General features: G+C 49.7%; 1 protein-coding gene across 2 annotated transcripts; it reads right to left on the reverse strand.

The window, feature by feature from the left end:
• MRPS23 (mitochondrial ribosomal protein S23) lies at positions 1,931 to 7,202 on the reverse strand. Of its 2 annotated transcripts, none has more exons than XM_018064100.1 (5): positions 7,042 to 7,202; positions 6,063 to 6,233; positions 3,005 to 3,163; positions 2,678 to 2,804; positions 1,931 to 2,327 (listed from the first exon to the last, which is right to left on the reverse strand). In XM_018064100.1, the coding sequence occupies exons 1-5, from the start codon at positions 7,083 to 7,085 to the stop codon at positions 2,175 to 2,177; spliced, it is 654 nt and encodes a 217-aa protein (XP_017919589.1). In that variant the 5' UTR covers positions 7,086 to 7,202; the 3' UTR covers positions 1,931 to 2,174. The 2 variants fall into 2 exon arrangements, with proteins under 2 accessions (XP_017919589.1, XP_005693149.2); XM_005693092.3 differs by having other exon boundaries at positions 3,005 to 3,082; positions 7,042 to 7,197.

The following is a 14,606-nucleotide window of genomic DNA, read 5'->3' on the forward strand; positions in this document are numbered from 1 at the left end:
TCGCTATGCAGGGGACATGGTCAGGGAACTAAGGTATCACGCGCTGCGGACCAACTAAGCCTGCAGGCTGCAACTAGGCTCAGTGCACCGCAATGAAAGATACGGCATGACACAGCAGAGACTCCACCCCCACCCCCAGCCGCGACTCAGACCTGACGCAGCCAGATAAATGAGCACATCTCTAGAGAATGAGATCACACTTCCACTCTCCAAACACTATAGGGACCTGGTGACGACTTTTGTTCACAGTGACCATGGGAAGAGTTCTGAATGCCTCAAGGAAGCCTCACACCTTTGACCTTTTTTCCTTTTATTTACTGGCATGCCACATGGCTTGTGGGATTCCCCGACCAGAGACTGCATCCAGGCCCTTGGCAGTAACAGCAGAGTCCTAACCACTGAATCACCAGGGAATTTCCTTGCTTTTTCTTTTTAAAGATTTTCCACGCTGACTTCCTTGGAAGCCTATTTTTGGTCACCCACCCCCTCATCCAGGGACTGCCAGTGGGAAGGGAGCAGATGTTCAAGGATCCTTTTAGGGGGTTCCATTCAGGGCAGTGGAGCTCCTAGGTTCTCTCTCCAGCTCCAGGTGGGTGGGTGGGGGTGCCGAGCACACTTCCAACTTGGCCCAGCAGCTCACAGACCTCCCCTCAAATTGTGGGACCCAACCTGGCTCTGCGTGAACTGGTGCTTGGCACCACCACCCAGCTGCTCACAATGGCATCCCCTTTGACGGTTTTGATCACTGGGATTCAACCTAAAGGCTTGCTATGCATCCAGAGGACCTGAGACTTGAAGTGGAGAACCAGGTATAGAACACTACGCAGGATGTCCTTCTGGAAACAGGTGATAGTGGTGGCCTTACGGAAGGAAAAAGAGGAGGGTCAGGGGATACAGTGGGGAGGATGCTGGCTTTTCACCATGGGCATTATTTTTAACCATGCAACCAATAAATTGTTAAAACATTTTCACTATTACGACAAAGAAACTGCCTTTTAAATCCTAGAAAGGTTTAGAAAGGTAACAAGTCAGCCCCGATTGTTCCTCTGAGCACAGAACAGTCTCTTCCAGCTGTTGAAATTCTTCTCCCAAGGTCTGGCCTGGTATTTGGCACCCAGTGTTGAATGGCCATAATCTACTTCCCCATCTAAATGCAAAGCATTCCCTAAACAAGAGGAACAAAGACAAAGGTAGGGGGTAGGGGAAGTAATATGGCTGAGAATGGCTTTTGCCTCGTACACTCCTTGACCTTCCATGACCTGAGTACTGTGTGCAAGGTGTCTGGATGGTGGGATGGGGGCCCTGCCCCTAACCTACCAGGAGACAGAAGACACTGTGCACAAAGAATAGGGGAAGAAAGCTACATGGGTTTGAAAGGAAGAAGTTTCTGAAGAAGCTCATTAATACTGGCTGAGGAGTGTTTATTCAGCAAAAGATAAGAAAAGGAATGAAGCAGGAGAGCTTGATACCAGGGAGGCAGGCGGATGGGGGTGGGGAGCGTCATCCCTCTCGGCAGCTCAGGTATCTAGAGACATCATCTGAATTCATTTTTCAGCTAGATGTGATCAGTCATTCATTCAAGGAATCTTTCCTGAGCAGCCTACTATGTGCAGGTGTGCGCTGTCTCCAGCACTCAATTCATGAGATCGTAGTTCTGACCTTACTTCATCATCAGTGATAGGTCCTTGCTCTTACTGCAAAGCACAAGTCAGCCTGGCCTCTCAAGCAAACAGTACAAAGATTATTCACAGACAGACACAGCTGGCCAGGGAACCACATGTGATATGGAAGCGACAGTCGGATGGTTCTGAGAAAAGAAACGGACCAGAGAATCAAATGTGAACACAAGGCTCCAAGCAAACCAACCCAGAGTGAATCTCGTTCAAACAATACTTATAAAGGTTTTCTTATGCTATTTACAATTTCTGAGTAAATTTACTTTATAAGCACCGAGGAATTCTTTATTTAATACCACCATAACATAAAACTTCACATAACTGCTTCTCCAAACCATAATACAGAGCTTTATGACAACCCAGAAGTGGGAACCCAAAGAAGGCAAGCACGATGCCTCAGCGATCAGGAAACATTTACAAAGTTCAACTGGTAAAACCAGTTCAACGTTCCAGCAGTGAGTCCAGTCTGGATGTCAGTACACACGGTATCCACGTTCTTCAGGGAGGTGAGAGGCCTTTCAACTCTTCTCCAGGTGCCTCCAGATGCTGGGCCTGTGGAACTTCGTTCAGAGGCGGGTTCTCCTCCAACGCAGTTTGGGATTCGACACCCATGGATTCAGATTTCTGGGGAACTTGACTACCTTCCTGTTGCTTAAAACACCAGATATAAGTACGTCACTCAAATGTTATCAGTCAATTGGCTGAAAGTATTAATATATGGCTAGGCACATTCTATCACTGAGTCAAAAATTTAGCCATTACTATCTCAGGTCAAATTCAATTACACACAATAAGCATGAAAAGGCTCTACAGAATCACAATTTTAAAAGCCCTCACGACAATTCACTTGATCCAGGCAGCAATCCTTACCACAGCATTCTAGCTTACTCAGTCTGACAGGCTTTGATCCGGACCCGTGGATGGAGAAAGAAAACCAGGCCTTCCTTTAACCTCCGACAGACAATCAGTCCTAGTAATAGCTGTGATAATAAAATACTCACAGTCCTCGCTTTTTCTACTCGTCTTAAAATGACACCTTCCACCAACAAAGCCTTCCCTGCTTCCACAAATAACTTCTCTTCATCTGTTTCTCCAAGTTTCTGTAGCTCAATGTACTTCTCCACGAACCTAGAATTCCAAGCAGTCACATCTTTGGTCTGTATACTGAGAGTTGTCAAATCCTGCTGTTACACAGTACCAAGTATTCCCTTAAGAGAGCTTCCCACAGGAACCTCTTTTTCCTCAAGTGGAATTCAACAAGCCTCCTCAAACTGACAACTAAACTCTAAAACAAGGGAAGGTAACCCAAGACTTGTAGACTGACTTACCGTTGGCAGGTAGACTTGAAGTTTGGGTTGAACAGCTCAAAAGCTTTTGGACCAGATCCATAGGCTGAATAAAATTTCCTTGAAAATACAGAACACCACAATGAAAATCTCCAATTATAGATCGTGGCCAAGAATGGAGTAAAGAATAATTGCTGGACCCTGAGAAATTGAGGATAACATGACTTACAGACCCTGAGCCAAACAGCTTTTGTCTTCAATAAGCAATGTGTGCATATGGTAAATACATGAAATGTTACAGAAAGGTATTCAGAGAAAAGCAGCACTCCCCCTCACCCCTGTACCCCAATCTCCCAGTTCCCCTCCCTGTAAGCAACACTAACCAGTTTCCTGTGTATCCACCCAGGAATGTTCTATCAATATGAGCACACACGTATCTATCATACCCTGTGCTCAGCCACACAGTTTAACCCCCAGGACAGTAAACACATCTCGCCTTTCTACTTAGTATTTCTCAGAGATCATGTCAACTCACTGCATGTAGATTGCTTTTAGTCCTTGGCTATTTCAGTGCTACAGTGATTACCTTTATCTACATCTCTTGGTGTACTATGGAGTCACTTCATAAAAATGTATTATTGGGGCTTTCCTGGTGGCTCAGTGGTGAAGAACCCACCTGCCAATGCAAGAGACACGGGCTGGATCCCTGGTCAGGAAACTCCCACATGCCACGGAGCCACTAAGTCCGTGCACAACTACTGAGCCTGAGCTCTGGAACCCAGGAGCTGCAACTACTGAGCCCATTTGCCACAAATGGCACCCCACTCCAGTATCCTTGCCTGGAGAATCCCACGGACAGAGGAGCCTGGTAGGTTACAGTCCACAGAGGCACAAAGAGTCGGACACAACTGAGCGACTTCATCCACTCACTGAAGCCCGCACACCTTAGAGCCCATGCTTCCCAAGAGAAGCCACTGCACTGAGAAGCCTGGGCACTGCGAGGGTGCAGCCCCCACTCTCCGCAACTAGAGAAAAGCCTTTGGAGCAATGAAGACCCAGCACAGCCAAAAATAAATAAATTAAAAAATTAGTTTTTAAAAATAGTACTGTTGGGTCAAGATACCTTAATTTGTAATTTGACCTTCCAAACTGCCAGAACGCTTTCCAAAGGGAGGAGCTGTATCCATTTATACCCAGACAAGGGTATCAATAGGCAGATAGGAGACTGCCTATTCCCCAAACCCTGACCAAATTGTATTTCCCAACTTTTTGATCTTTATTAGTCTGACAGGTCACATACTGTACTTCACTGTAGTTTTACTTATCAGACTCAATATCTTTTCATGTTTAAAAGCAAAAAGGAATTCCCTTTTCTGTGACCTATCTATGTTCTTTGCCCATTTTTTCCTTTTAGTTTTTTATAGACTTACAAGCAAACTTTACAGCAACATAAACAGGAAACTAGCCCTTTGTCATACACGTTGCCAAAGCTCTTCCCAGTATGTCAGCTGATTTTTCATTTTGCTTACGGTAGTTTTTATGTGCAGAAAAGTTTAATGCTTTCATTTATGGCTTCTAGATTTGGTGGGTTTTTTTTTTTAACTTAAATGTTTATTTAAATAGTTATTTGGCTATGCCAGGAATTAGTTATGGCACAAGAATCTTTAGTTACAGCATGTGAACTCTCAGTTGCGACAGGTAGGACCTAGTTCCCTGACTAGGGATTGAACCTGGTCCCCTGTATCGAGAACAAGGAGTCTTAGCCACTGAACCATCAGGAAAGCCCTGGCTTCTGGGTTTTTATGTCACACGTAGGCAGGCTTTTATCAACATCATTGGGATTATTTTTCAATTATCCCATGTTTTCTTCTATTACTTTCATGATTTCGCTTTTTCCACTAAGGTTTTGGCTTCCTAGATGGCTCAGTGGTAAAGAGTCCACCTGCCAATGCTGGAGACAAAGGAGACTCAGGTTCTATCCCTGGGTCAGGAAAATCCCCTGGAGGAGGACATGGCAACCCACTTCAGTATTCTTGCCTGGAGAATCCCACGGACAGAGGAGCCTGGTGGGCTGCTGTCCATGGGGTCGCAGAGTCAGACGCAACTGAGCAAGCACACACTCACTTTGATACACCTGAAATTTACTTTGTTGTTGTAAGTCCTTAAAGTATCAAAAACACCAAAACAAACCAAAAAAGCCAAAAAAGATAAAGGTTCAAAAAACTATTTAGGTCCAGTGTTATAATCTGGGCATTACGAGCAACAAAAGAGGACGCAGTAAAATGTTTCATTCTTCAATGACCACCGCCCAGTTCCACTGCCACCCACACCGCAGAAGCACCAACGATGTTAGCATACAAATAACCCTGAGAGCATCCCGACCAAGTGAATGGAATGGGCCAGACCAGAAAGTACTGGAAAAACACTTAATGCCCTAAAGATCTCTGAAAATTTCCAAATAGAGCCAGAACATACTTCTTCTCCTACCTCAGAGGCGTGTTGGGCAAGGGGGGCAGTATGGTGTTCCTCGAGGGAAAGGTGGGCGCCTGGACCTCAATAAAGAATATGATGACTTTCTAAGTTTTTTTCTTATTCAGGAATAGGGGCAAGAATAAGGGATATGTATTCATTTCAATTAGACACAGTCTCTGATCCTAACATTCCAGATGTTAAAAACTGACATCAGTATTTAAGGGAAAGAGATTTGTCCTGTGAATTCCCAGTCAAGTTGACCTCCTTGAGCCTCACAGTTCTCATGACTAAAACGGAGAGGATACCTATCTTGCAGGGTTAGAGTAAGACCTAAATGAAGTAACGTTTGCTAGGGGCTTAACACAGTGCCAGCGACCAAACAGATGCCCAGAAACAGGTAACTATAACTGCAATGGCTGGTCAGCTGCTGGGCACCAGGTTCTACTCCCAACTTCTGCTTCTCTGTCCTGGGGGAGGGGCACTGATTCCCTAATCTGGCGAGATGGACAAGACCACCTACACAGGGCAAGTCCTTACTCAATTCCTATTTAAGTGGCCAGTCTGCTGGCTAAACCTTTCCTTCTGAAGTTGGGCCGCCTCTGGCCCACCGCATGGGCTCCACACTCACGCTCTAATCTGATCCTCGTGGTAAAAGATGTCCTGGGTAGGAGATTTAGCTTTGCCATATCGCAAGCGAGGCCTTCGGAAGACTGGCTCCCGCAGTGGAGGGAAGGCGTTATATATGTCAAACCAAAGGGGTTTCTCCTTCAGCACCCCAGCCCGAATCAGGTCTCGCGTCCTGAAGGAAGGGTAAAGAACAAAGGTCAGTAAGTGACAACAGCCTGTCTGAGCCCCTGATGCAGCCTGAGACACTGGCAGGGTCGCGGAGTCCAGAAGACAACCGGAAGGAGGGCAGGTAGGGGGTCCTCTACCTGCTAAATGGTAAAATGTTTCCAAACTCCAAACCAACCAAACAGTGCTCAGGGTTAATCCACCTTCTCATGTGCGTTCCACTCCCCTCGCCTCATCCACGTCCCATCAAGGAAAATGCAAAGACTGTTCTGGCCAGGCCCAACAGCCCCATCCTCCCTTACTTCTCCCAGAGACCTACACTTGGAGCTCGGCTGGTAAAGAATCCGCCTGCAATGCAGGAGACCCCGGTTCAATTCGTGGGTCGGGAACATCCCCTAGAGAAGGGATAGGCTACTCATTCCAGTATTCTTGGGTTCCGATGGTAAAGAACCGCCTGTAATGCGGGAGACCCAGGTTTGATCCCTGGTTTGGGAAGATCCCCTGCAGAAGGGAAAGGCTACGCAACGCACTTCAGTATTCTGGCCTGGAGAATTCCATGGACTGTGTAGTCCAAGGGGTCGCAGAGTCGGACACGACTGAGCGACTTTCACTTCATTTTCCACTTGGAGAGCGGAAAGGTGCGATCTTGAACGTGCGAGCTAAGAAATTCGAGGGGTGACGCAGCCAAGCACAATTTTTCAGAAGCAGGACAAAGCACGAGAGAGGCCTGGCCAGGATCAGACCCACCCAAGAAAGGGCGTAAAAGGGGGAGACGCCCTCGCGCCCTCGGCACACCCCCGGCTCCGAGCACGCACCGCGTGAAAATGCTCCCCACGGTTTCCAGCCGGCTCCCCGCCATGCCCGGGACCTTGGATCCCGCGCTGTCCCTGTACCGGAACCGGAAGCGCCTGCGGCAGGTAAAGTGGGAGAAAGTCGCGGGCCGAGCCACCGATCGCAGTGCCCGGGTTGCGGCTTCAACGGGAGGGCGGGGCCAGGCAGAAGCAAAGGATGGCCGAATCTCCGCACCCTCGGCTACACGCCAGGCTCAGACAGGAGCACTCGATAGCCGAGCCGCCAGGGCGGGAGAGAGCCACAGCCGGGCAAAAGCAATACATGACCGATCCAGGGGAGGGGTTAATTGTCGCTTTACCCTTTCTGGCCACCGCTGCCTTCAAGGAACGAGGGAAGATGATGGGGAGAGAGTAGGGAGACGCAGCCTAGGTCCTGAGGGAGCCAACAAGGCGAGGAATTCATAAGGCAGAGATCAGAGATCACCAGCTCTAGGCTCCGTCTGCGACTCATTTTGGTTGGAGCCACATGTGGTGACCCAAGGACGGAAGAGCAGATAACCAAGGAGGGTCTTGGAACGCAGGAACGGAAAAACCAGACCCTCATCGTCCTCCCCTCCCCCACGGTGTAACTATTAATGGAACAGTATAACCTGTCTCGCCTCCTGCCCCGTAGGGGGGAGGCATTTGCCCTACTCTTTCCCCCACCCAGTATAGGAGCCTCATCCAATCAGCAAATGACCCGCAAGACCCCTATCGCACTCCTTGTACCCTGGCTATAAAAGTGGTCTAAGGACCCCCCTGAACTGAACTGAAGGACCCCCCTCCCCCATTCAAGGTCGGTTCTCCCTTGAATTGGCTCGCTGTTCTAACAGCATCTCCCACTCTAATAAGCTTTATTCTTCTTTCATTCTGTCTAATGTCTGGAAATTCTTTTCCAACCCGCGCCGGGACCACGATATCACGGTCTATGCAGAAGGAAACCCAGCCCCGTGGAGGGACGTCACCAGACCAGGGTCACTCTGGAGCCCAAGCCTCCTTCCTGCATCTCCTGCCCTTAAGCGCTCCCCACTAAACCCTTTGGCCCTGAAGCGCCACCTGCATCCGGTCGCTGCAGACAGCTAGTGTTTTCTCCCCGGGAGGCGTCGCTAGCTAGCTGCTCCTTGGAGCTTGAAAAGTGAAAGTGTCCGGAACAAACAAATTCCGAGAAGGAAACTCAAAAATCTGGGGGAAATACACTCTCAGGATAACCTTTTAGCCCCATAATCATACTTTGCGTAAAGTATCCTGCAGAAATTAAAGCACAGTTTCACAAGGATATTTGTGCAAGGACCGTCGCTGCAGCATTGTCCGTGATGCACCCTCCCATCCATCGAGCGGGAAATGGCTGGAAAACTATGCTTCATATAATCAGTGGAGGCTTATGCAGCTATTAACACCAACCAGCTAGACCCACATGTATTGCCGCAGATGAATGCCCGTGACTTACTGTAAAATGAAAAAGGAACTTGCAGAGAAGCGTCTTTAACCTGTTACAAGGAGAACGTTTTCCAGTGTTTGTGTTTGCATGGAGACAGAAACTATGTGGAAAGGCGCCCATGGGCTGTGAAAGTTGATGATCTCCAGTGAGATTGCAGGAGGGGAAGAGAGACTTTTTTTCTTTATGTGTCCCTTCAGAGTTTGACCTGTGAAGAGTCTATATTCATGGGTGTTTTTTGAAGACAGAGGTCTTCTGGGGCGGTGGGGAGAGCTGTGCTGGGTCCCCATTGGTGTGTGGCTTTCTCTGGTTGCAGCTGAGTAGGGGCTGCTCTGGTTGTGCCGTGCGGGCTTCTCATTCTGCGGCTCCTCTGGTCGTGGGACACAGGCTCTAGGGCGTTCAGGCCGCAATCATTGCAGCTCCCTGGCTCCAGAGCGCCGGCTCAGCGGTTGGGGCACACGGGCTTGGTTGCTCCCACGCCTGTGGGATCTTCCCAGGCCAGGGATCAAACCCGTTTCTCCTGCACTGCAGTGGATTCTTTACCACGGAGCCGCCAGCGAAGCCCCTGCATTCACTTCTGAACTTTTGAATCTAAGGGAAAAGCTCTTGGGAAAGACTCTGATGTAGGGAAAGATTGAAGGCAAAAGGAGAAGAGGGCGGCAAAGGATGAGACAGTTGGATAGCATCACCGATTCAGTAAACATGAACTTAGGCAAACTCCAGAAGATAGTGAGGGGCAGGGAGGACTGGCGTGCTGCAGTCCATGGGGTCGCAAAGAGTCAGACATGACTTAGTCAACTGAACAACAGTCCATGGGGTCGCAAAGTCGGACACGACTGAACAACTTCACTTTCATGTTCACTTCCAGGGTAGAATTTAAAACCTTGGATTGCTTGCAGCAAATCTCAACATCAGTTTTGAATCACGTACATACAAGCTCTCTCTCAGGAGTCCAGTATCTTTATCAGCAAGAAAAAGTGTCAAGCCATCCCAGAGTCCTCTTCTAGGAGGCTGGTGAGGTGGAGGAGGGGATTGTCTCATAAGCTGTTACTGTGTCTTTGTGTTATCTCACTGAATCCACACACCTATCCACAAGCGGCTGTTGTTATCCTCATTATAGATGAGAATGTGAGGCCACAGGGGGTTAAGTAACTTGTCTGATAAGTAACAGTCAGAGCTAGGCCTCCAGCCCCGCCTGGGCACTTTCTGGGACTCCACAATGCCCCTTACCAGTGCCTCCAGCTGGAGACTGGTGGGCTGAGGAAGACAGGAAAAATAGGCCCCAGGGGCCGGGGACAGGCTGATCTGAGGCCAGGGCCTGAGAGCGGGGTTTCGCGGCTGCCTTGGGACCCTCTGGAACAGGGAAGAGAGAGCATAGGTCTGGCCGCTGGGCCGAGCATGAAGTCCTAGGCAGGTCTGTAAGACCTTGCTCTAGGAAGCGTAAACACGCTCCCAGCTAAATATAGTCTTTCCAGGCTTCAAAACAAGCTTCTAATTCTGTCCAAGTCAGAGCCAGCTGCCAACCCCGACCACAGACACACTTCCCTTCTCCCACTCAGGCCTGCCCCGCGGGCCACCGCCATCACCCAGTTACTGCTGCTAAAGAATGAGAAGGGCTCATTCCAAGTTCAGGGAGGGGAGCCAAAGACCCAAACCGTCTGTGGGGGAGGGATTGCAAGGGGGCAGTTTTCTCTCGAGATCTTCTTAGGGAAGTCCCTTCCTCTTCTGAGCCTTCAAAGTTTCCCCTCCAGCATCCTATTTCATGCTTCTGTGACTGAGAACAGAATATTAACGGGTAGAGTAAGGGTGGGCTTTCCAGGTGGGGCTACTGGGAAAGAAGCCGCTTGCCAATGCAGGAGACATAAGAGATTCTGGTTCAAGCTGATCTCTGGGTCGGGAAGATCCCCTGGAGGAGAGAAATGGCAACTCACTCCAGTGTTCTTGCCTGGAGAATCCCATGGACAGAGGATCCTGGCGGGTTACGGTCCATGGCGTCACAAAGCGTCAGACACGACTGAAGTGACTTAGCACACACACACACACACACACACACACACACACACACACCCCAAGATGGACTGGGAAGCCTCTGGGCCTGCAAGGGGACGTGTGCACTTCAGTGAGCATTCGCTCTTCACGCAGGAGAAGCTAGGGGCAAGCGGAATGGACAGTCAGGGTTTTCTGTCTCCTTACCCAGGCCTCTCAAGGCTGCAAAAAGCTGATGCATCCATGCCAGGCACCACTCCAGAGACCTGGATTATCTCCTCCCATTGTTCAACTCCCTGAGGCCGTCGGTCATGTCCTGACTGTCGTACAGATGAGAGAATAGAGCTTGTAAACTCTCCAAATAGGCCATGCTTGCTGTGCGCTCAGTCACTTCAGTTGTGTCCGACTCTGCGCCCCCATGGACCGTAACCCGCCAGGCCCCTCTGCCCATGGGATTCTCCAGTCAAGAGCAGTGGAGCGGGTCGCCATGCCCTCCTCCAGCCAAAAGGCCATATTCCTCCCATGACACCACTCTGCCCCATTTTGTCCCACCGTATCACACGGTCGATGTGCCCACTAATCCTGGCATCTTGGGGACTCAGGTAACTTTTCAAGACTCTGTTTCCCCAGCTGACATCTGTCAGCTATCTAAGTGTCCTGTTGGCAGATTAAAAGCGATCATTCGTGTAAAGCACGAATCACAGTGTCTGGCACACAGCAGGGGCTGGCGAGTAACAAACAAGTCTAGTGGCTGTCACGGCATCACTCTTGCGGTTGTGTCCTGTAATCCACTGATTGCCACCTGAGGCTTTAGCCTTTTGATGCTGTTTCATAGATCACCTTAATGTTTTCTTCTCTTGTTAAATGATCCATTTGTCCCAGAAACATTTCGGCACCTACCTGACCCGGTGCTGAGTCCTAGAGAAACTGGCTGTCCGGAGAGGAAGACAAGAGAGGAAAATCCATAATTGATGTCATATGCTGAATAATTTATTGACACTGTTGACTGGCTCGGGCTGCCATAACAAAAGACGACAGGACAAATGCCTTGAACAGAAATCTATTGTCTCATGGTTCTGGAGGCTGGAAGTCAGAGATCAAGGTGTTGGCAGGGTTAGTTTCTGCAGAGGTCTCCCTCCCGGGTTTGGAGACAGCCGTCATCTCCCCCACGCTTCACACGATAATCCCTTTGTGTGAGTCTGTGTCCTCTGCTGTGACCCCACCACACTGGATTCCGGCCCAAACTAATGACTTCATTTTAATTTAAATGCCTCTTTAAAGAGGCTATCTCCAAACACAGTCATATCCTGAGGTACTGGGACCTCCGCGTATGAATTTTGGAGGAACACAATTCAGCCCACACCCCTGAGCAGCAAGTGCTTGTACTGAATATTTCCATTTTCCCTCCCACGGCCACACCCTCTCTGTGTCCTTCTCACCCTGCTCTGTACGCCCGGAGGCTGACTTCTAGGACTGCATCCTCCAGCCCCTTGCCCTCTGTTCCCAGTCGGGTTCCAGTTATCACCAATGGGTGGCATTGGCCTGGGACAGGGAAGAAGAAGGAGATAGAAGTTGCTCCCCACCCCTGCCATCGCCCCCTCCCTGTACAGTCCAGGACCATAAAGTCTGCAGGGCAGCCTCTTCATGCCCAGCTCTCCCCAGCTTCCAGCCTTTGTCACCTCCCTTCCCTTTAGGCCTCGACACGGCCAACTGTGCCCGTCTGTGCCAGCTGTAGGGGCCAGGCCACCCTGGTGACTTCCCTACATTCTGCCCACATCTTTGTAATTAGTGCCCAGGAGTTTGTCTGTCTGCAAGAAAGAAAGAGCATTTCCAGTGGCAGAACAGCTTTGGCAAGTCGATGAAATCCTGAACACTGCTGCTCACCTTTGGTGGGGGGCCAGGGTCAGGGAGCAGTTAGCTGTTGCTTTGAGAGAGGAGGCAAGCAAGGACATACATTCAATCCACAGGGCAGGGCCCAGGAAGGTGAAGCGCATGGAGGCGGGGGGTCCTCAAGGAAGCAGCAGGAGGGTCCCTTCTCACCTCCTGGCCCAAACCCTCCCCAATTCGAGGTCCATGCCTCCACTTCCTCTCACAGTCAGCCGGGAAGGTGTGTCAGCCCAGCACACACTCCGCCGGACTGATGTGTCCCCGGGGCCTGTCCACTCCCTCAGCTTATCGCTCCCATATGGCCGGCCTGGTGTCGTAACACTGCTTGTCTGAGTCTGGGCCTCTTTGAAGCAGCAACCAGGATGCTTATCTCTGCCTCCTGACACCCAGCCTGGTGCTGAGCCTAGAGCTGACTCTTTGAAAGAATTTCCTCGTTGAACAGCACCGAGAAATAAAACCAAGATAGGGCAAATGAGGATGCAGTGATCTCAGCGCTCCTCGCCGGAGGCCTTCCCTGGGTCCACCCATGGGGAGAAAGCTGTGGTTCAGTGGAAGCAGTCCTCCACCCCATCATGCCCTGGCTCACTTCCAGTCCTGGCTGTCTTCTGTGCCTCACTGACAGATCCCTTTTACAAACCTCTGGGCCTCAGCTTTGTCATCTGTGAAATGGGCAACATCATAGCACCCACCACATAGCCTTGTTGTAAGGAGTCAGGGCACTCCCTTTAAGCACTGCAAAGTGCTTAAAACCATGCCCGGTATATAGTAATTGCTCAACAAATAGGAGTAATGATGATAATGACTTCTGACCATTCCATGCCTAAGAGCAATAAATCACAACTTATTCAGTCGTGTGTGTGTTAGTTGCTAAGTTGCGTCTGACTCTGCGACTGCATGGACTGCAGTCCACGAGGCTCCTCTGTCCACGGGATTCTCCAGGCAAGAATACGAGTGGGTCGCCATGCCCTCCTGCAGGGGATCTCCCCAACCCTGGGTCTCCCGCAATGCTGGCAGATTCTTTACCATCTGAGCCATCACGGAGCACACCTAACAGTTTTCAAGGCATTTTCACATGGCTGCCCATTCAATGCTTCAGCAAACAGCAGCTTTATCCCCAAGAATAATCCAGTTCAGGCAAAGGAGAGAGAAGCACTTTATGCCTACCTGCCCTGGGAGGTCTCACAGTATCACCGTGGCTCCTCTGGTAGCCAAGGAAATAGGAGCCAGTTAGTCCTGACCTCTGGTTATCAAAATTAAAGGGCAGTTGGAATCACCCTATGGGGTTTTCTCAGCAGAAGATGAGACCCTTGAAAGCACACATTTCAGGGCTGGTATGGGCCCTTCTTTTCTTGGGGAAAGCAGAGCCCTCCATCTTTAATGTGCCCTTGAAGCTCCTAGAATTCTTAGAAAATGCAGATTCTGACTCAGTAGGTCTGGAGTGATGCCTGAAACTCTGCAATCCTAACAGACTTCCAGGCTGACACCGAGGCTGCTGGTCTGCAGATAAGAGCCATAAACTTGTCCAAGCTTGCCCCAGACTTTCCTGGTTTAGCACTGAAAGTTTTACATCGGAGGAAACCACTCATTCCTGGAAAACCAGAACAGTTGGTCACCGTATCCACAGACCACACTTTGAATGGCAAGATCAGAGCAAGGCAGGCTTGTGCTGAGTTTGTATTGAGCTCCACCAGTACTTCTTGCAGAGTGCCTGGAATAATCCTCCTGGATTGATTTTTTTTTTTTAATTGTGACTCTATAGAAATGACAGGCAGCGTAGATGGTAGTTTTGTGGGGCCTGAAGCTTATATAATCTTAGTGACCCTTTTGAGAAAAAAAAAAGAGTACAAAAATATCTTTGCAAATTTTACCAAACATAAGACCATGTGAACAGAGTAAACATCCTCTGTCTGTTTGGCTTGAGGAAAAAACAGGTGCTGAGGTCTCCCTTCTGGGATGGCGGTGGTCTGGCCTTGCAGTGACCAGCAACCGCCACTTCTGAGAGACAGCCACCAGGTGGCAGTAGACCCACACAGCCCCCTCAACACCCCACCTCCCCACTACCAGCTCCAGAAACATCCACACCTTCCTCCAGCTGGCCCAGCGAGCCAGGCCAACAAATATCAGTCTAAGGCTGTGATACTGGACAAAAGGGGCGCAGCGCTTCTCCCTCAGCAGCACATCTGCCGTTTGACGGAAATGCTAAGATATTGTTTCTGTTACTAAAACCAGACAAAGGATGCTA

Source organism: Capra hircus, chromosome 19 (genome assembly GCF_001704415.2).
Source record: "Capra hircus breed San Clemente chromosome 19, ASM170441v1, whole genome shotgun sequence".
NCBI lineage: Eukaryota > Metazoa > Chordata > Mammalia > Artiodactyla > Bovidae > Capra > Capra hircus.

What these genes read in the sequence shown, in the direction of transcription:
- MRPS23 (XM_018064100.1), bottom strand. Translation starts at nt 7,085, where the DNA reads ATGGCGGGGAGCCGGCTGGAAACCGTGGGGAGCATTTTCACGCG. An exon ending in GTGGGGAGCATTTTCACGCG is followed by an intron (nt 6,234 to 7,041) that starts GTGCGTGCTCGG and finishes CCCTTCCTTCAG; the next exon opens with GACGCGAGACCTGATTCGGG. An exon ending in TTCAAGTCTACCTGCCAACG is followed by an intron (nt 2,805 to 3,004) that starts GTAAGTCAGTCT and finishes TTGGAATTCTAG; the next exon opens with GTTCGTGGAGAAGTACATTG.